Genomic DNA, 14,843 nt, shown 5'->3' with positions numbered 1-14,843 from the left:
GAACAAAAAGAGGTTCAGAAAGGTGAAGTGACTTCCGAGAGAAGACTCACCTAACTTTTTCTCAGTGGCTTTCCCAGGTGGTGCTAGTGGTAAAGAACACGCCTGCCAATGCAGGAGACGTAAGAAACACGGGTTTGATCCCTGGTTCGGGAAGATCCCCTGGAGGAGGGCATGGCAACCCACTCCAGTTCTTGCCTGGAGAATCCCATGGACAGAGGAGCCTGGCGGGCTACAGTTCACGGGGCCACAGAGTCGGACACGACTGAGCACGCGTGTATACCTGCTCACGGTAGCGCCGGGCAGGCTTTCTCAAATGCAGTGCTGTGGGCATTTGGACCAGACGCTTCTTTCTGCTGGAGGCTGCATGTGGACCGTGGTACTACGGCCACATCCCTGGTCTGTACCCACTGGATGCCACGCTCAGCATCACCCCTTGGTTGTGGTGATCCAATCCACCTCCAGACACTGTCACACATTCCCTGGGGGTCAAAATCACCACCGGTGGGGACACTGTACCCCCACCCTTCACCTTGTCCACCCCACATAATCCTCTAGAGCAGTCCCTCCAGAGCCAGGCTGCCCTAACCTAAGGGCCTCTTTCCACAGTCTCCTCCCTCTCACCTGAGGGCCCCTCCCAGGGGCTCCAGTTTCCCCTGCAGCTGTGAACTCTGGTCTCTGGAATCCAGTTATTCCAGGTCATCGTGCTGACAGGTCTCCTCTATCCCTTACTTACAGCGTGCATTTGAGTGCCTACTGTATGCTCCATGCTGGGCACGGGGGGTGCAGAGATCAGTCTCCGTGATCTCCAGCAGGTCAGTCTCCCGGGGGAGACACAGGTGGCGACAAACACTGTCTGCCTCTGGGGGAGTGTCGGGAGGGTGTTGCAGGCAGGGCAATAGAAGGAGGGGATTCGCTCCTCGCCCTGAGGGCGGCCACAGGGCTGATCCCAGGACGGAGCCAAGAGACCTAGAGCCTCTTCAAGGACAAATCTGAAGGAGCTAAGAAGGGAATGGATAAGGCGGGCCAGGCAGAGGGAGTGGGGTGTGGGCACAGGGCGGGAAGGAGAGGGTGGGACAAATCAGGAGAGTGCTATCGACATACATACCCTGCCACATGTGCAACAGGGCTCCCCAGGTGGCCCGGATGGTGAAGAACCTGCCTGCCATGCAGGAGATCCGAGCTCAGCCCCTGGGTCGGGAAGATCCCCCAGAGAAGGGAATGGTGATCCACTCCAGGATTCCTGCCTGGGCAATCTCTTGGACAGAGGATCCTGGCAAGCTATAGTCCACGGGGTCACAAAGAATTGGACACAGCTGAGTGACTGACACTTCATACATGGGTGAAATGGAAGGCCAGCGGGAAGGTGCTCTACAGCACGGGGAGCTCAGCTCGGGGCCTGTGATGACCTAGAGGGGCGCGGGGAGGTCCAGGAGGGAGGGGTACGTGTGTGTATGTGGCTGATTCACTTTCTGTGCAGCAGAAACTAATGCAACATTGTAAAGCAATTATACTCCAATAAAAAAATTTAAAAATGAAGGCCAGATTTTTATTATTAGATTATCATATAATCATGTTACAAACATCTTATTTTTAGGATTATTCTGCATTCAGTTCCCATTTAGTATGACTCACTTCTATTTTTAAATTGGTCTCAATGTGTATTTGAAGTTTTTTAAATTTAATTTTTTTCTCCTTCATTATATTCTTGTTTTCGGTTTATCACTTGGTCAATTCTTATATAAACTATAAATTTTCTCAAGAAAGGCATAAATTGGAATCTACGAACATAGGAACATCTGTAAAAAACTATCAGGGTTTCATGCAAAAATGAATTAGGCAGCCATAAAAGTTAGGATCTATTTTAAAAAAAAAAAGCCCGGACGGAGCAATCCTGGCTTCCGGCAGCAACACCTGTAGCAGCAACACAGCGTGAGAATGAATTGCAGAGAACTAGGACCCAGGCTTCAAGGAGCCAGGTACACCCAGCTTGAGAGTTTGGCATTGCTCTCGAAGGTGACAAGAAGCTGGGAGAGACTGCCTCGAGTTCTTGTATTCGAGACTGCATTATATTCTAGAAAGATCTGAAGCACAGAAAATTTTAAAGATGAAGAATTCAAAGTAGGAGCACAGGTCACTGGAAGAGAAACACCTGCTGGCCTGCACACTCACCACCAAGGGTGGGGTTCTTCTGGTAGAAGCACGGCCACAGACTCTCCACAGACTCCCGAGAAGAGGAACAGCTCCCAAACGTACAGATGTATCAATACAACCTCCTCCTCCACCCAGGAGGGGGCTGGAGGGAGCCTGTTACCACCTGGACAAGAGAACTTTTCCTCTGGGACTCCAAGCCTTTGCAGAGAGGCTGAGTTCCCTGTGGAAATTCAAAGCATGTTTTTCCCACAAAGAAAAAACAATATATGTTGCCAATTGTAAATCACATTGAGGGAACTCTGCTCCAAGTTATGTGGCAGCCTGGATGGGAGGGAGTTTGGGGGAGAATGGACACATGGATACAGTTGGCTGAGTCCCTTTCCCGTGCAGCTGAAACTATCCTAACATTGTGATCAGCTACACTTCAATACAAAACAGAAAGTTTAAAAATATATATGGTTTAATTTATGGTCAAAGGTAATCAACCCTGATTCTAAAGGAAATCAACCGTGAAAATTCATTTGAAGGACTGATGTTGAAGCTGAAGCTCCAATACTTTGGCCACCTGATAAGAAGAGCAGACTCACTGGAAAAACCCTGGTGCTGGGGAAGACTGAGGGCAGGAGAAGGGGACGACAGAGGAAGAGATGGTTGGATGGCATCACTGACTCGATGGACATGAGTTTGAGCAAACTCCAGGAGATACTGAAGGACAGGGAGGCCTGACGTGCTGCTGTTCACGGGGTCACAAAGAGGCAGACACGACTGAGCGACTGAACAACAACCAAAGGTCAAAGGTGTTTTGCACAGGTGTGTGTATGTGTGTGTGCGCGCACTGGCTGTTAAACACATCACTGTCTCTATAGGAATATGAACGGCAGACCGACCTGCAGGACATAAGCCACGTGCTGTGGACCGTGCACACCTGAGCAGAGGAAGTACAAGCACAACCACTCCAGCAAAATGCCCCAGACGTGATGTGATTCAAGCTCTTCAGGAAAGAAGGGAGTCTGGGCCAATTCAAGAGGGAGCAGTGCTGCTGACCACATAAAATGCAAATGGTAGTGAGCTCAGGCCTGTGTCTGCTCCTCCATCAATGCCTGGGAAAGTGAACTGGATGCGCTGAAATGGATCTCCATGCCCACAGCGTCTCCTACTTAAATGAAACTTAAGGGGAAAAATGCTGGTTCAAGAAGGCTCAGATAGTATGTGCAAGAAAGGGAGGAATACACAGTACGGATTTGCTCAGAAAGATAGTGAAAGAAAGGAAGAAAGGAAAACAGCAAGTCTTTGTATCTGGGCTCATGGGACCGAGCGCCTTCCTTTTAGAGCCAGAAGCTAATATGAACATGAGGTGACCTTGATTAATTCTCATTCATGTCAGCAGAGGGGATCAACTTAAGTAAATTGATGTTAGCTCCATGACCTACTGCATATTTGTTTTAAGAGCTGATTTGTAGCCGAAACATGGTGGCCTTCTTCCCTCTGATTCATCCATTACTCAGAAGGCCCTGGCTTCTTAGAATTCTTAATAAAATTCCAATAGTTTTCATCAGTGGTCATCAAACACAGCTGAACTCTGTTTCAAAGTGCCTCTTTTTGCCTTTCGCTACCAACTTGACCTAGCCCTAGCTTCTCCTGGCTTCAAATCTTGATCATTGAGGGCATATTTACCTTCTTAAAACAAAGCTTTGATTCAGTTACATCCCTTTCCAAAGCCGTTTCACCAGCTCCTAAGTACCTGCAGAATAAAGCCCAAGCCTCTGGCTTGGCCCCCGCTGTGAATCCCACCCACTCCCACGTCTGCATGCAGTGTAGACAGGCTTCCTTGCCCTCTCCTAAACAGGGCTGCTTCAGATGCCCACCTGGCTTCCCTGATGGCTCAGCCGGGAAAGAATTTGTCTGCAATGCAGGAGACGCAGGTTTGATCCCTGGGTGGGGAAGATCCCCTGGAGGAGGGAGGGCATGGCAGCCCGCTCCAGGGTTCTTGCCTGGAGAATCCCATGGACAGGGGTGCCTGGCGGGCTGCAGTCCGGGGTCAGAGAGTTGGACATGACACGCAGCTGTCCACTGTGCTTGTTCACGCCTCAGGAGGTTCACACTCTCAGTTCCACCCTGGACCTGAAAAGCACCTTTCTGAGTCCGGTCCACGCAGTGAAGCGGGCTGAGCTCACTTGCAAGGAATGTCCCATCCCTGAGAAGGGGCTACATCTCTGCCCACCTGCTGTCCAGCTCCTAGCTGTGAGCATTACCGGCTGACCCCAGGTCCTGGAGAGGGCCTGGCACACTCCAGTGTTTCAACAAAACTCGGTAAACTCTGCTGAACAAATCCGAGACATCTGACTGTTAATACAGCATGACCACCCACTTTCTCCCTGAGGCCAGGGGACTTTCCTAGACCCCTTCAGGTGAGAAACAACATCTAAGCAATTTAACTCTGATAAAGTTTGCTTTGACACATAAAAAGCAGAACTTCCTCCGTGATCCTTCCAGAAATGAGAACTCCGCACCGCCCCCGCCCCCCCCGCCTCCACCCTGCCCCAGCACTGAATTTCAGATTCCCCAAAGCGACCTGGACCTCTGCTTACTAAATAAAACTTTGCATCTTCTCTGCAGCCACCTCCCCCTGGCCAAATCACCAGCGAATTCTCCAGGCAAGAAAAAGGTTTTTTAAAAATGGACGTTTGAGGTGGGGGAAGAGAAACGTCTTCAGGCAGGAACCGTCCAACTGGTACTGCCCTGCAAACACGTGAAGCCCGAAACTGACTTTCTGAGCCGGCCGAGTGGTTTTCAGCCAAACCAATGTTTTTTAGCTGCTGTTTCAGGGGTTTTTAGAGAACACAGATGCCCGCTCCCCTCGGCCTTGCCCGGCTTCTCCCATCACCGGGTACCGAGTGCGTGTCCAACTTGTTTACCTGGACGCAAGCTCTGCCGCCTCCAATCTTCCCGCGCAGCGACCCGCGCGACCACGTGTCCTGAAGTCAGAGCCCCACGGACTCCGCGCAGGAACTACACTTCCCAGCGGCCCCCGCGCCCTTCGCAGGAAGGACGTCTGCGCACTAAGATACTCAGTTCCAAGTTTGGAGCTTTTAGCTGCCAGCCCTGGCCCATCATGTAGCTGCAGCACAGCCTTCCCTAACGTTGCAACTGGGGGAAAAATCACTTTCCAGTCTGCTTTGCAAGGCGTGCATTTCCATCTGGATCCCCTGGAAGTCCATCTGCTGCCTCGGTCAAGAGAAACTCCACTTGCATGAAGATTGCACGCCTGCAGCTTGCATCTTTGTTGCAAAACTAGCTACAGAAGAGAAGCCAGGCAAAGTCTTTTGTGCTCCCCTCCCCCATCAAAGGAAAGGGGAAAATGTCTCAGTCGAAAGGTAAGAGCCTATTTGCATTACTTGCAAAAAATGCAAAGGGTTGTGCATGCATTTATGAATGCATGGATGCAATTTACGCCTGGCGATTGCATTTTTAAGTTTGAGGTTTTCCACAGCTCAGTTGCATTTCCTGTTTAGTATGTGTCTTTTTTTTTTTTTTTTTGCAGACACAGAGAGTTCCTGTAAGGCAGGGCTTGCAGTTCAGCTGTGCATTGACGTTATTTGCATTCTTCTGCTAGGATTGCTGAGCTCTTTTTTGCCTTTTGCCCAGTCAGGAGAGATAGAGCAGGTTGGTAGCGTCTGAATGTGCAATGCTTTATATAATTATAAAATTCTGTAGTATGCACAGATATAATAGGTAATCTTATATGCGACAGGAATACGAACTTTTTAAAAAGTCGGTAGATGAAGGTGAAAGGTAAAACTTGAGTTCAACTAGTAGGAAATTAATGTAATCTTATATTCCTTTGGGAATGAACCGTTGCGGTGCTAGTATTTAGCTACATTTCCATTGATATCGCTCTGAACATTAAGCAACTTTTGATTTTTAAAGGAAGTGAAGGTGAGTGATAGCATTTTACAAAAAAGCAGACAAGACGTCTTTCTCTTCCGAGATTTTGCACTTTACGCTAATTGCTTATTGGTTCACAGTATTTAGAAGCAGCAATAAGGACATCGATGTTTTATGTTTTCCCATTTGGGAGATGCTTTGCATCTCCAGGGAAAATATTGGGAGAAAAACTGTACTTCTAAGCTTTACCCCAAGGTGGGGGGACTGCACGGTTTCATTGACAACCATAATGAAATCTTTTAAGTGTGTAATTGCCTATATTTAGCATAGGTCAGAAGTTCAGGGTTATGGTTGTTTTATGTTTTTTTTTTCCTTGAAAAAAAATTTTATTTTTTTTACACAGTTGTATTTTACAGACCTAATGTTAGGCTGAGGGGTTAAAAATATAGAGATCCTGAAGTGACATTATAGAGCTGAGGGTATGTTATCAGGTGGCCCTGAGACTGTGACTTGTTTCAGAACAAATCCTCCTTGACCATGGGGAGAGCACATGCCCTGTGAGAATGTATGGAAGGGAGAGGTGGGCGCCAGGGAGAGGAGGGGCTCCGCAGGGTGAGTGGGTGAGTCCCAGGGAGTTCAAGTGTGTCCTGCATGTCCTGCAGCTCTTTGGGGAGCTGTGTCACTTTTTAGTTCTGTGTGATGAGAGTGGGAGTCATACATCTCAGCCCAGGAAGGAAGTAGCATATATTCTCAAAAATTCAAAGTAAGGCTCTTTCCTTCCTCTGGGTATTGGGAGAAAATGGAAATCTGAAAAGCTAAGAGCGCCCAAGTACCTAGAAATTGGCATTGTGAAGTGCCAGTGTTCCTTAATATTGGTAAAACCTGTGAGTACAGTCTCCTAATTGAGCAGAGAAATAATAGCTTAAAAGGGCATTCCAGGCTTTGATGTACGAGAGAGATGGCATCTGGTTACTTTGTATTTGCTGTATATTCACTCACGCATTCGGGTCATTTTAGTATATGAGTGGCTGTGTATCTATGTATATATGTGTGTGTATGTGTTGGGCACAGGATTTGGGGACATATAAAAATATTTCATGTGTAAGTGTTTCATTCAAGGAATTTACTTGTGTTTGGTGAAACAGAGCGTGTATGCATATCATTGGGATGCAAGATAATTGCTTAGATCATGAAGCGAAATGGTGCATTTGTAATTTAGAGATGGCAGTGGTCTTCTCTCTGGGAGACAAGAGGGTAGTGCTCTAGTGAGCTTATCTTTGGACTTTAGGGTTTAAACTCAGTCATGTTTCTTTGTGAATTTTGGGGGCTCACTCCTAAGGCAGCTCCCTCCTAGCAGAGGAAGTTGGGAAGCTGACAGAGAAGTTAGCGTGACCCTCTTCCATGATGGGTGCTCTCATAATACATCGTGTGCTGGCAGTCCTTCACACGCATCCCCGTTTATCCAAGTGGTTGTCTTGATTGGATCCCATGTGGACGGTGCCTCTGGTGTGAACGTGGGATTCCTGTCCAAAAGGAAAACTTTTCGATGGAAGGAAGTGTGTGATTATTTCAGAAATGGCAGAGACTTTTGGCCTGGACTTTTCAGTGTGGACCTGGTCTAATTCAGCTACGGTATTCTCAAATGGCCAAGATTTTTTTTTTTTTTTCACAGTACCAAACTTCTTTGTAATACTATAACCAAATGAAATGAAGGAAAAGCAAAAGGTGGCTACAACCTCATAGTAGTGAAGAATTTAACAACATGTTCAATTCAAGGACCTTTACGAACCTTCTAGATCACTGTAATTCGGTTTTTCAGACCTCTAATTTAAGGCACAGCAGAGGCAAAAGAATTACAGACTCCCCGGGAGCTGGGAGGGCTGGCTGACTCCTCTCCAGCCTCACCAACAGTGAGATTCCCAGAAAGAATTTCTTAAAAAGAAATTTTGTTTTCCACAGTTGTAACTTTAGGTGGTAGGCTTTTCAGCTTGTTTATATTAGCTGTCTGGGGTTGAGCTGACATTTTTCAAATATTAAAGTGGCAGAATGCCTTTTGAGGAAATCTGAAATGTAAGTTAACAGGAAGGGCACCCAGAGAGTGCAGGAATTCCTGCACTTTACCGGAAGACAGGCTACAGGAAAATGTGTCATCTACATTACCCCAGAGAGTAAAACTATTGTTATCAGCCACAATGATCTGAGGGAGGGACGGCCAGAGGGAGGGAGTCTGGCATCCCCCAGTTCACCTGAAAAGAGAGAAAAAGTTGGACCCTGTTACCAATGCACTTTTCTCACCCCCTGCTCGGCTCACCTTTAAAAAATATTAGTTTGTCTTTGTTTAAAATAGTGGTAGGTACATTGTGTCGTGGGGACTGTGCGTCAGGGACAGTTCAGAAGCCTGTAGAGGACAGTGACAGGCAAGGACTGTCAGGGGACCCACCCCTACTGTGGGCTTTTTGTTTCTGAAATTCATGCCAGCCTGGGAAATGGAAAGTGTACATTTCTCATTCTGTAAATTCCTTTGTTAAGTTGTACCCGAGAGACTTGTCATGCTTAGCCTGTAATCTGAGCCAGTCTGTTTTATAGTCTCGTGCATCTCAGGACATAAAATCAGAAGAGGTGGCCTGGGCTTCCTGGGTTTGTTCTGTAGCCATGTGGCATTCACGACTTTACAACATGCAGGTCAGCAACAGGGCTTCCCCGGGGGTCTCTGGGCGGTAAATCTGATGCTGGAGGAAAGGGTTGAGATTCTTGTTCCTTTGTTTTTCACAGATTAGTATCATTATAACTGCTTTACATTATCTTAAAGTTTGAAAGGTCTATAAGGAGTATTTTTAAAACTTAGGAAAGTGCCTAAATAATACTTTATTGTAGAAACAGTTGAAATTGTAGGAAAGAAAAACAAGAATCATTAGTGACTGCAGTGTACATTTAGGCATATATCCTTTTGGACTTTTTTCATATTCTGATATATATGTGAATATGAATAAATCCAAAATGTTTATAAAATGATTTAGGAGCCTTTGGTTCACTTGCCAATAATACTATGAAATAGTCAAAGTTAATATATCGCTACATTAATAATCTAATTCTAATACTAGAATTTATTTAAATAGAACATGAATGTTTATTGGCTTTCAATGTTATGAGCATTGCTGTGATAAATGTCCCAGTTCAGACATTATATATACTATGGCCTTTGACTAAATTCCAGGACATAGAACTACAGGTTACGAATCTCTAATTCTTCCCCATACTGCATTCTTTTCTTCACCTTTTAAAAATAACTCTTTTATTACTATGAAGACAATATATACTCATTGAAAAAAAAAATTCAAGTGGAAGAGAAATTCATGAGGAGAAAATAAAACTCGCTCAGAGTCACAGAACCCACAGCCGATTCCTGCTGACTCTTCGGGGACTCCCTGCATGTGAACATACGTGCTCTCTTACACTGCATGTGGTATTTCGCAGCTCGCTTTATACTGGATCGTGTATCATCGGAGAGCTTTCCACAGGCATACACGTACAGCTTCCTCCTTCTTTTTAGCAGTTGCTCATTTTAATTTGTAAGAAGGTAACTGTTTCATCCGTCTCCAGTTGGACTCTCAGAGAGTTCCACTTTTTTACAGCTGTGCACAATACTGCCGGGACTATAACACCTTGAACACGTGTGTTTGTACGTCGGCCCAGCTGTCTCTGTAGGATGGATCCCTTGGAGTGGGAGTGCTGCCCCCCCAGGCTGCCAACACTGCTTCTTACTCTCCAGTGATGTTTGCAAGTGTTCACGCGCTCCTTTTAAGCATCCTGGTAAATGTTGCCATGTAGATTACTCTTCAGAGAGGTGATGCACACGCCTGTATGTAAAATGGAGAACCACCTGAAGCACACAGGCGAGTCTACACTCAGTGCTTGGTGGTGACCTAAATGGGAGTGAAGTCCAGAAGAGGGGGCAGCACGTATGCACACGGCTGGTTCACCTGGCTGCACGGCAGAAGCCAACGCAACATTGTAAAGCAACTACATGCCAATAAAAATCAATTTAAAAATAAACAAAATAAAAGAGATAACGAGCAAGGACCTACTGCAGAGCACAGGGAACTCTATGTACTACTCTGTAGTAACCTACATGGGAAAAGAACTTGCAAAGGAACAGATACATGTATGTGTATAACGGAAGCATTTTGCTGGACATCTAAAACTGATACAGCATCATAAATCAACTATATCCCAATATAAACTTAAAAAAAAAAAAGGTTATGCTCTCTTTCCTTCATCCTGGGTATAATAATTTGAAATTTTTTTTTTTGCCAATTTGATAACAAGTGTTACTATTTTACTCTCATTTGAATTTTTTTAGTGATAAAAAAGTTGAATTTTTCTTTTTGACATCTGTGTTTCATGAGGAATTTTTTTTCCTCATAAAATGTGTCTTTAAAAATTTTAATTTGGGGATCAGATTATTTTCAGAGTTAAGCCAGAACATTCCAAGATGGCAGAGCTTAGGTAATCATGGGTTCAAAGCCGGGTTCAACTTTCATGCATCTAAACAGTTTAATTCCCTGGTGAGTTCTAATTTTAATTTTAACCAAAATGTCTTAAGTAAACATATACTTTGTAGACTCATTTTGTTCTACTGTCTGTAGCTATTCAAATCTGGATGACAATAATAAGAAAAGTATAATGATTTGATTTAAATTCCATCTGGAATTTACTAACTTCTGGACATCTGTGCATTTTCAGTTATCTCTACAGGCAAAAGTAGTTTTTCTCTGGTTTCATGAGTGATTCTTACCTAAGCACCGGGTTGTATTATGCGCATCGTGGCAGAATAATTCTTTTTTTTTTTTTTTTAGCTTCATGCGTAACAGCTAATCATAAAAGGGGTTTCCTTTGCTAGATTTGTTGGAAGAATGAAGGCAAGGCTCTGTTTTGATGACCTCAGAAATTATATCAAGTCAGTCACCGTTCACATTTTCCTGATACAGCCTTCCTTAGTCAATTCTCCTATTTATGCACCTGATATTAAGCAGTAGAATGTACAGCTGTGGAAAGGAGTTTTATAATCTAATCATCTCGTTTTACAAAGAGCGAACGGAAGCTCTGAAAGAAGGTGATTTGCCTGAAGACCGAGCCATGGGTGGGACTTACACCTCCTGATTCTTTGCCCCAGTGTTCTTTTCACTCAACCGCACACAAACACTAGGAATCCACATTTATAAAACATTTTTTCCAGAATCTTGAGGATATTTCACATTTTTGTGTTTTGTTTGTTTTTGTGGGAAGCATGCTGGCAGGCAGGGCCGACAGTAGAATCAGCAGAGGTGCTTTCTGCACCCGAGTGAAACTGTGACACTTGATCACAGTGGTGGTTTTTTTTCTTTAATCAGTTTTCTGCCAAAGGATATTTTGCAAATGCTCTCATTTTAATTCCAGTGCCTACACTATACAGCTGCAAACTATAGCCACTGTAGTTGTTTGCCTTTTATGGATCATCTCTGAAAGCCTCTTGCTAGGTAGCTAACATTTCTTCTTCTGCATCTTGCAGCTCTGCCTCTTTGAGCTTATGAGCAATAGGTGCTCAGTGAATGTCTGACAGTGCAAGTATCTTTCATCAGTGGGGCTCTCTATCATTTTCCATAAAAGGTGTGGGGTAATCAAATTATAATGCAGTTTTCCTGTGTTTCCTTTTCCACACTGATGTCTCCACTCTATCTTGGCTTGATTATTTGAAAGTTACAAGGATAGCATAAAAAGCAACTGAACCATTCCTGAAGAGGTGTCATCCTGCCTGGGCCGTCTAAGCAGGTTTAAAGATTGCGTGATCCTCACTCAGCTCAAAAAATATGCAGGACGAAGATGAGTTGTCTGGAGAGTCCAGTGGGATAGGATTGAAGTGAATTCCTTCATCCCGTGCTGGTTTTAGGAGCTGGTTGGCAAGTCACCTCTGAACTCGAGCATCTGAAAGGTTGTCAGAGATAAGCTGCCAGTTCTTAACAGCTGGCGGCCCTGTGACCAAGCAGGGACCTCTGCCCGGGTAAGCCCCAGTAGCAGGCTCCTCCTGGACCCACCACCACCACTGGCTTTGCTCCATCTCAGTCCTGTTCCCGCTCTGCTTCCTCACATATCTTCCTTCCTGTGAGCCAGTGCCTATGGTTTGGTACACGGTTCCTAAAACCCCCTCCTTCTGCCGTGGAAAGGTATTCACGTTATAACCTACATACACACACACACACACACACACACACACGAAGTCTATCACAAACCATCATAATTTAGTCAACTTAGTTCTGAGTTGTTCCTTATTCGATCTCTCAGTCGTGTCCGACTCTGCGACCGCACGGACTGCAGCACGCCAGGCTGCTCTGTCCTCCGCTGTCTCCCAGAGTTTGCTCAAACTCATGTTCATCGAGCCGATGATCTATCGAACCATCTCCTCCTCTGTCACCCATTGACTAGGCTCTTGTTGGATCCCTCTTCGTCTGTTTTATTTTCTAGTCTGTATATTTATCCTTAAGTTGAGTTGGGGTCAGCCTTACTTTTTCTTTTTTTCCCCAGAGACAATTAGCTGTAGATCTGAAGCCATCACAGCCCACACCCGTTACCCAGAGCTATCATCATCCTCATCGCTTATTATTTCTCAGTCACTTTTCAGGTGTTATGCTTTTGAACTTCACCTAAATCCCAGCAGGACAGGTAGGCGTATATGTGCTCAGTCGTGTCTGACTCTTTGCCACTCCATGGACTGTAGCCCGCCAGGCTCCTCTGTCCTCGGCATTTCCCAGGCAAGAGTGCTGGAGTGGGTTTCCATTTCTTTCTCCAAGGAGTCTTCCTGACCCAGCCATGGAACCTGTGTCTCCGGCATTGGCGGGTGGATTCTTTACCACTGAACCACCTGCAAAGCTCAGGAGGACAGGTACAGTTATTGCTAATTTACAAATGAAGACTCTGGGGCTTTGGAGAGTTCACTAACATGCCCCGGGCTGGAAAGCCAGCAGGCAGCCCAGGCAGGATGCAAAGCCTGGCCTGTCTGGCTGCAGGGCCGAAGCTCATCACTGGGGCCAGGAAACCACAGCCTGAAGGCCAAATCTGGACCCACCTGTTTTTTTTTTTTTAATTCATTTATTTTTAATTGAAGGATAATTGCTTCACAATGTCGTGTTGGTTTCTGCCATATATCCACATGAATCAGCCAGCCTATGAGCCAAAATGGTTTACACATTTACCAATGATTGGAAAAAAGAATTAAAAAGAATAACATTTCATGACACAGAAAGTTATATAAAATTCGAAGTCAGTGTCTACCGATAAAGTTTTATTGGGACACAGGTCTGCACATTCATTTCTGTGTGGTTGAGGGCTGCTTTCTCCCCGCAATTGTGTAGTCGAATCACTGTGATGGAGACTGCATGTCCTGCAGAGCCCAGAATATTGACTCTCTGGCCCTTTTCAAAAAAAGCTTGGTGACCTTGCCCTTTGTGACTTTCCTCAATCATGTGATGACTCCTGGTCCATATTACATTCCTCTTTGGCTTTAATTGGAAGTCGTTAACCTGGATGGCCACTCACCCGGGACGCAGCCGGTGGCCTCGGGCCCCGCCCACAGGAAGCGTCTGAGTGGCGTTTCTCCCAGCTGTGACACTGGTGGGCCATTGCTCATTTCCGCCCGGCTGAGCGTCCTGGCTCGTTGGCCCATCCCGAGTCCTGTCCCCTATGCCCCACTCTTCCTGTTTGCTTTGCGTTTCTTTTATGTTCTCATCTTTCTTTTCCTGCCCCTTTGAGAAACTGATCATTAGTCTTCCCCTGGTCCCTTCATCCTCCGCTTCTTTGTCCCACATTTTGCGCAAAAAGCCAATGAACTAAAACCAAGGCATGCTCCCACACTGCCTGGCTTTTTGGGTTGGTATCGTGACACAGCTCAGGGCTGCCATCATGTCTTTTGTGTGGCCAAGGACAGGACCCTCCTTCCGTCATCATCCGTCTCACCCGGGCAGGTTATCGCCTCCTGCAAAGGCTGGAGCCACTGTCCCACCTGGGCTCGCGCTCAGTAACTCAATCGTGTCTGACTCATGGCGACCCCCTGGACTGTAGCCCGCCAGGCTCCCCTGTCCATGGGATTCTCCAGGAAAGAATAGTGGAGTGGGTTGCCATTTCCTTCTCCAGGGATCTTCCTGACCCAGGGACTGAACCCGTCTCCTACGTCGGCTCCGTTGGCAGGCAGATTCTTGACCGCTGATGCCACCTGGGAAGCCCATTTTCTCATTTGAGCTCCCCCAAATCTGGATGGACAGTTGCGTTTTGTGTGTGAGGATCCTGTTGCTTTGAGTCGCTGTGTATTAATATTTGAGGTTGTGTATTAATATTTATCAGGGAAGGTCCTGGCAAAGGTTCTGGAAATGAGGGAAGGGGACGACATGGAAGGAGGTAATGTGAAGACAGAGTTGCTTTGGATGGTTGAGCCCAGATTGCTCATCGTCTCCAAAGTGAGGTCTGCTTTAGCCCCCTACAAGGAAGTGCTGTCATTCCTGTGATCCAAGATGGTAGCATCACTGTGGAGGCTTTCATATTCCACATAACTGCACTCAGCGATGAACATATCTCATTCTCACCTCAGCAGGGCCTGATGTGATGATGCCCCATTTTGTATATGAGCACCTGAGGCCAGAGGTTAAATGTCATGGTTGATTGTGACAGAGCAGAGCTTTAATCACGGTCTGTGTGACCCCAGCACCTGATTTCCTGGCTCCTCCACTTGAGGGGCCACTCCATCATAAATGTCTGAACCCATTACCTGGAAGACATGGTTG

The 14,843-nt window shown here is 46.0% G+C and overlaps 1 protein-coding gene across 1 annotated transcript in view; it reads left to right on the top strand.

The window, feature by feature from the left end:
* Positions 1-5,217: 5,217 nt before the first annotated feature.
* Positions 5,218-14,843, top strand: part of MAP2K6 (mitogen-activated protein kinase kinase 6) — a 106,291-nt gene continuing 96,665 nt past the window's right edge. Inside the window, exon 1 of the mRNA XM_061392985.1 lies at positions 5,218-5,525. Within this exon, the coding sequence (XP_061248969.1) occupies positions 5,510-5,525 (16 nt within the window). The 5' untranslated portion in view covers positions 5,218-5,509. The remainder of the gene's footprint in view (positions 5,526-14,843) is intronic.

This window comes from Bos javanicus, chromosome 19, assembly GCF_032452875.1.
Source record: "Bos javanicus breed banteng chromosome 19, ARS-OSU_banteng_1.0, whole genome shotgun sequence".
Taxonomy (NCBI): Eukaryota; Metazoa; Chordata; class Mammalia; order Artiodactyla; family Bovidae; genus Bos; species Bos javanicus.
Note: the sequence above shows the minus strand (reverse complement) of the source record. Positions and strands in the feature narration are given on the sequence as shown.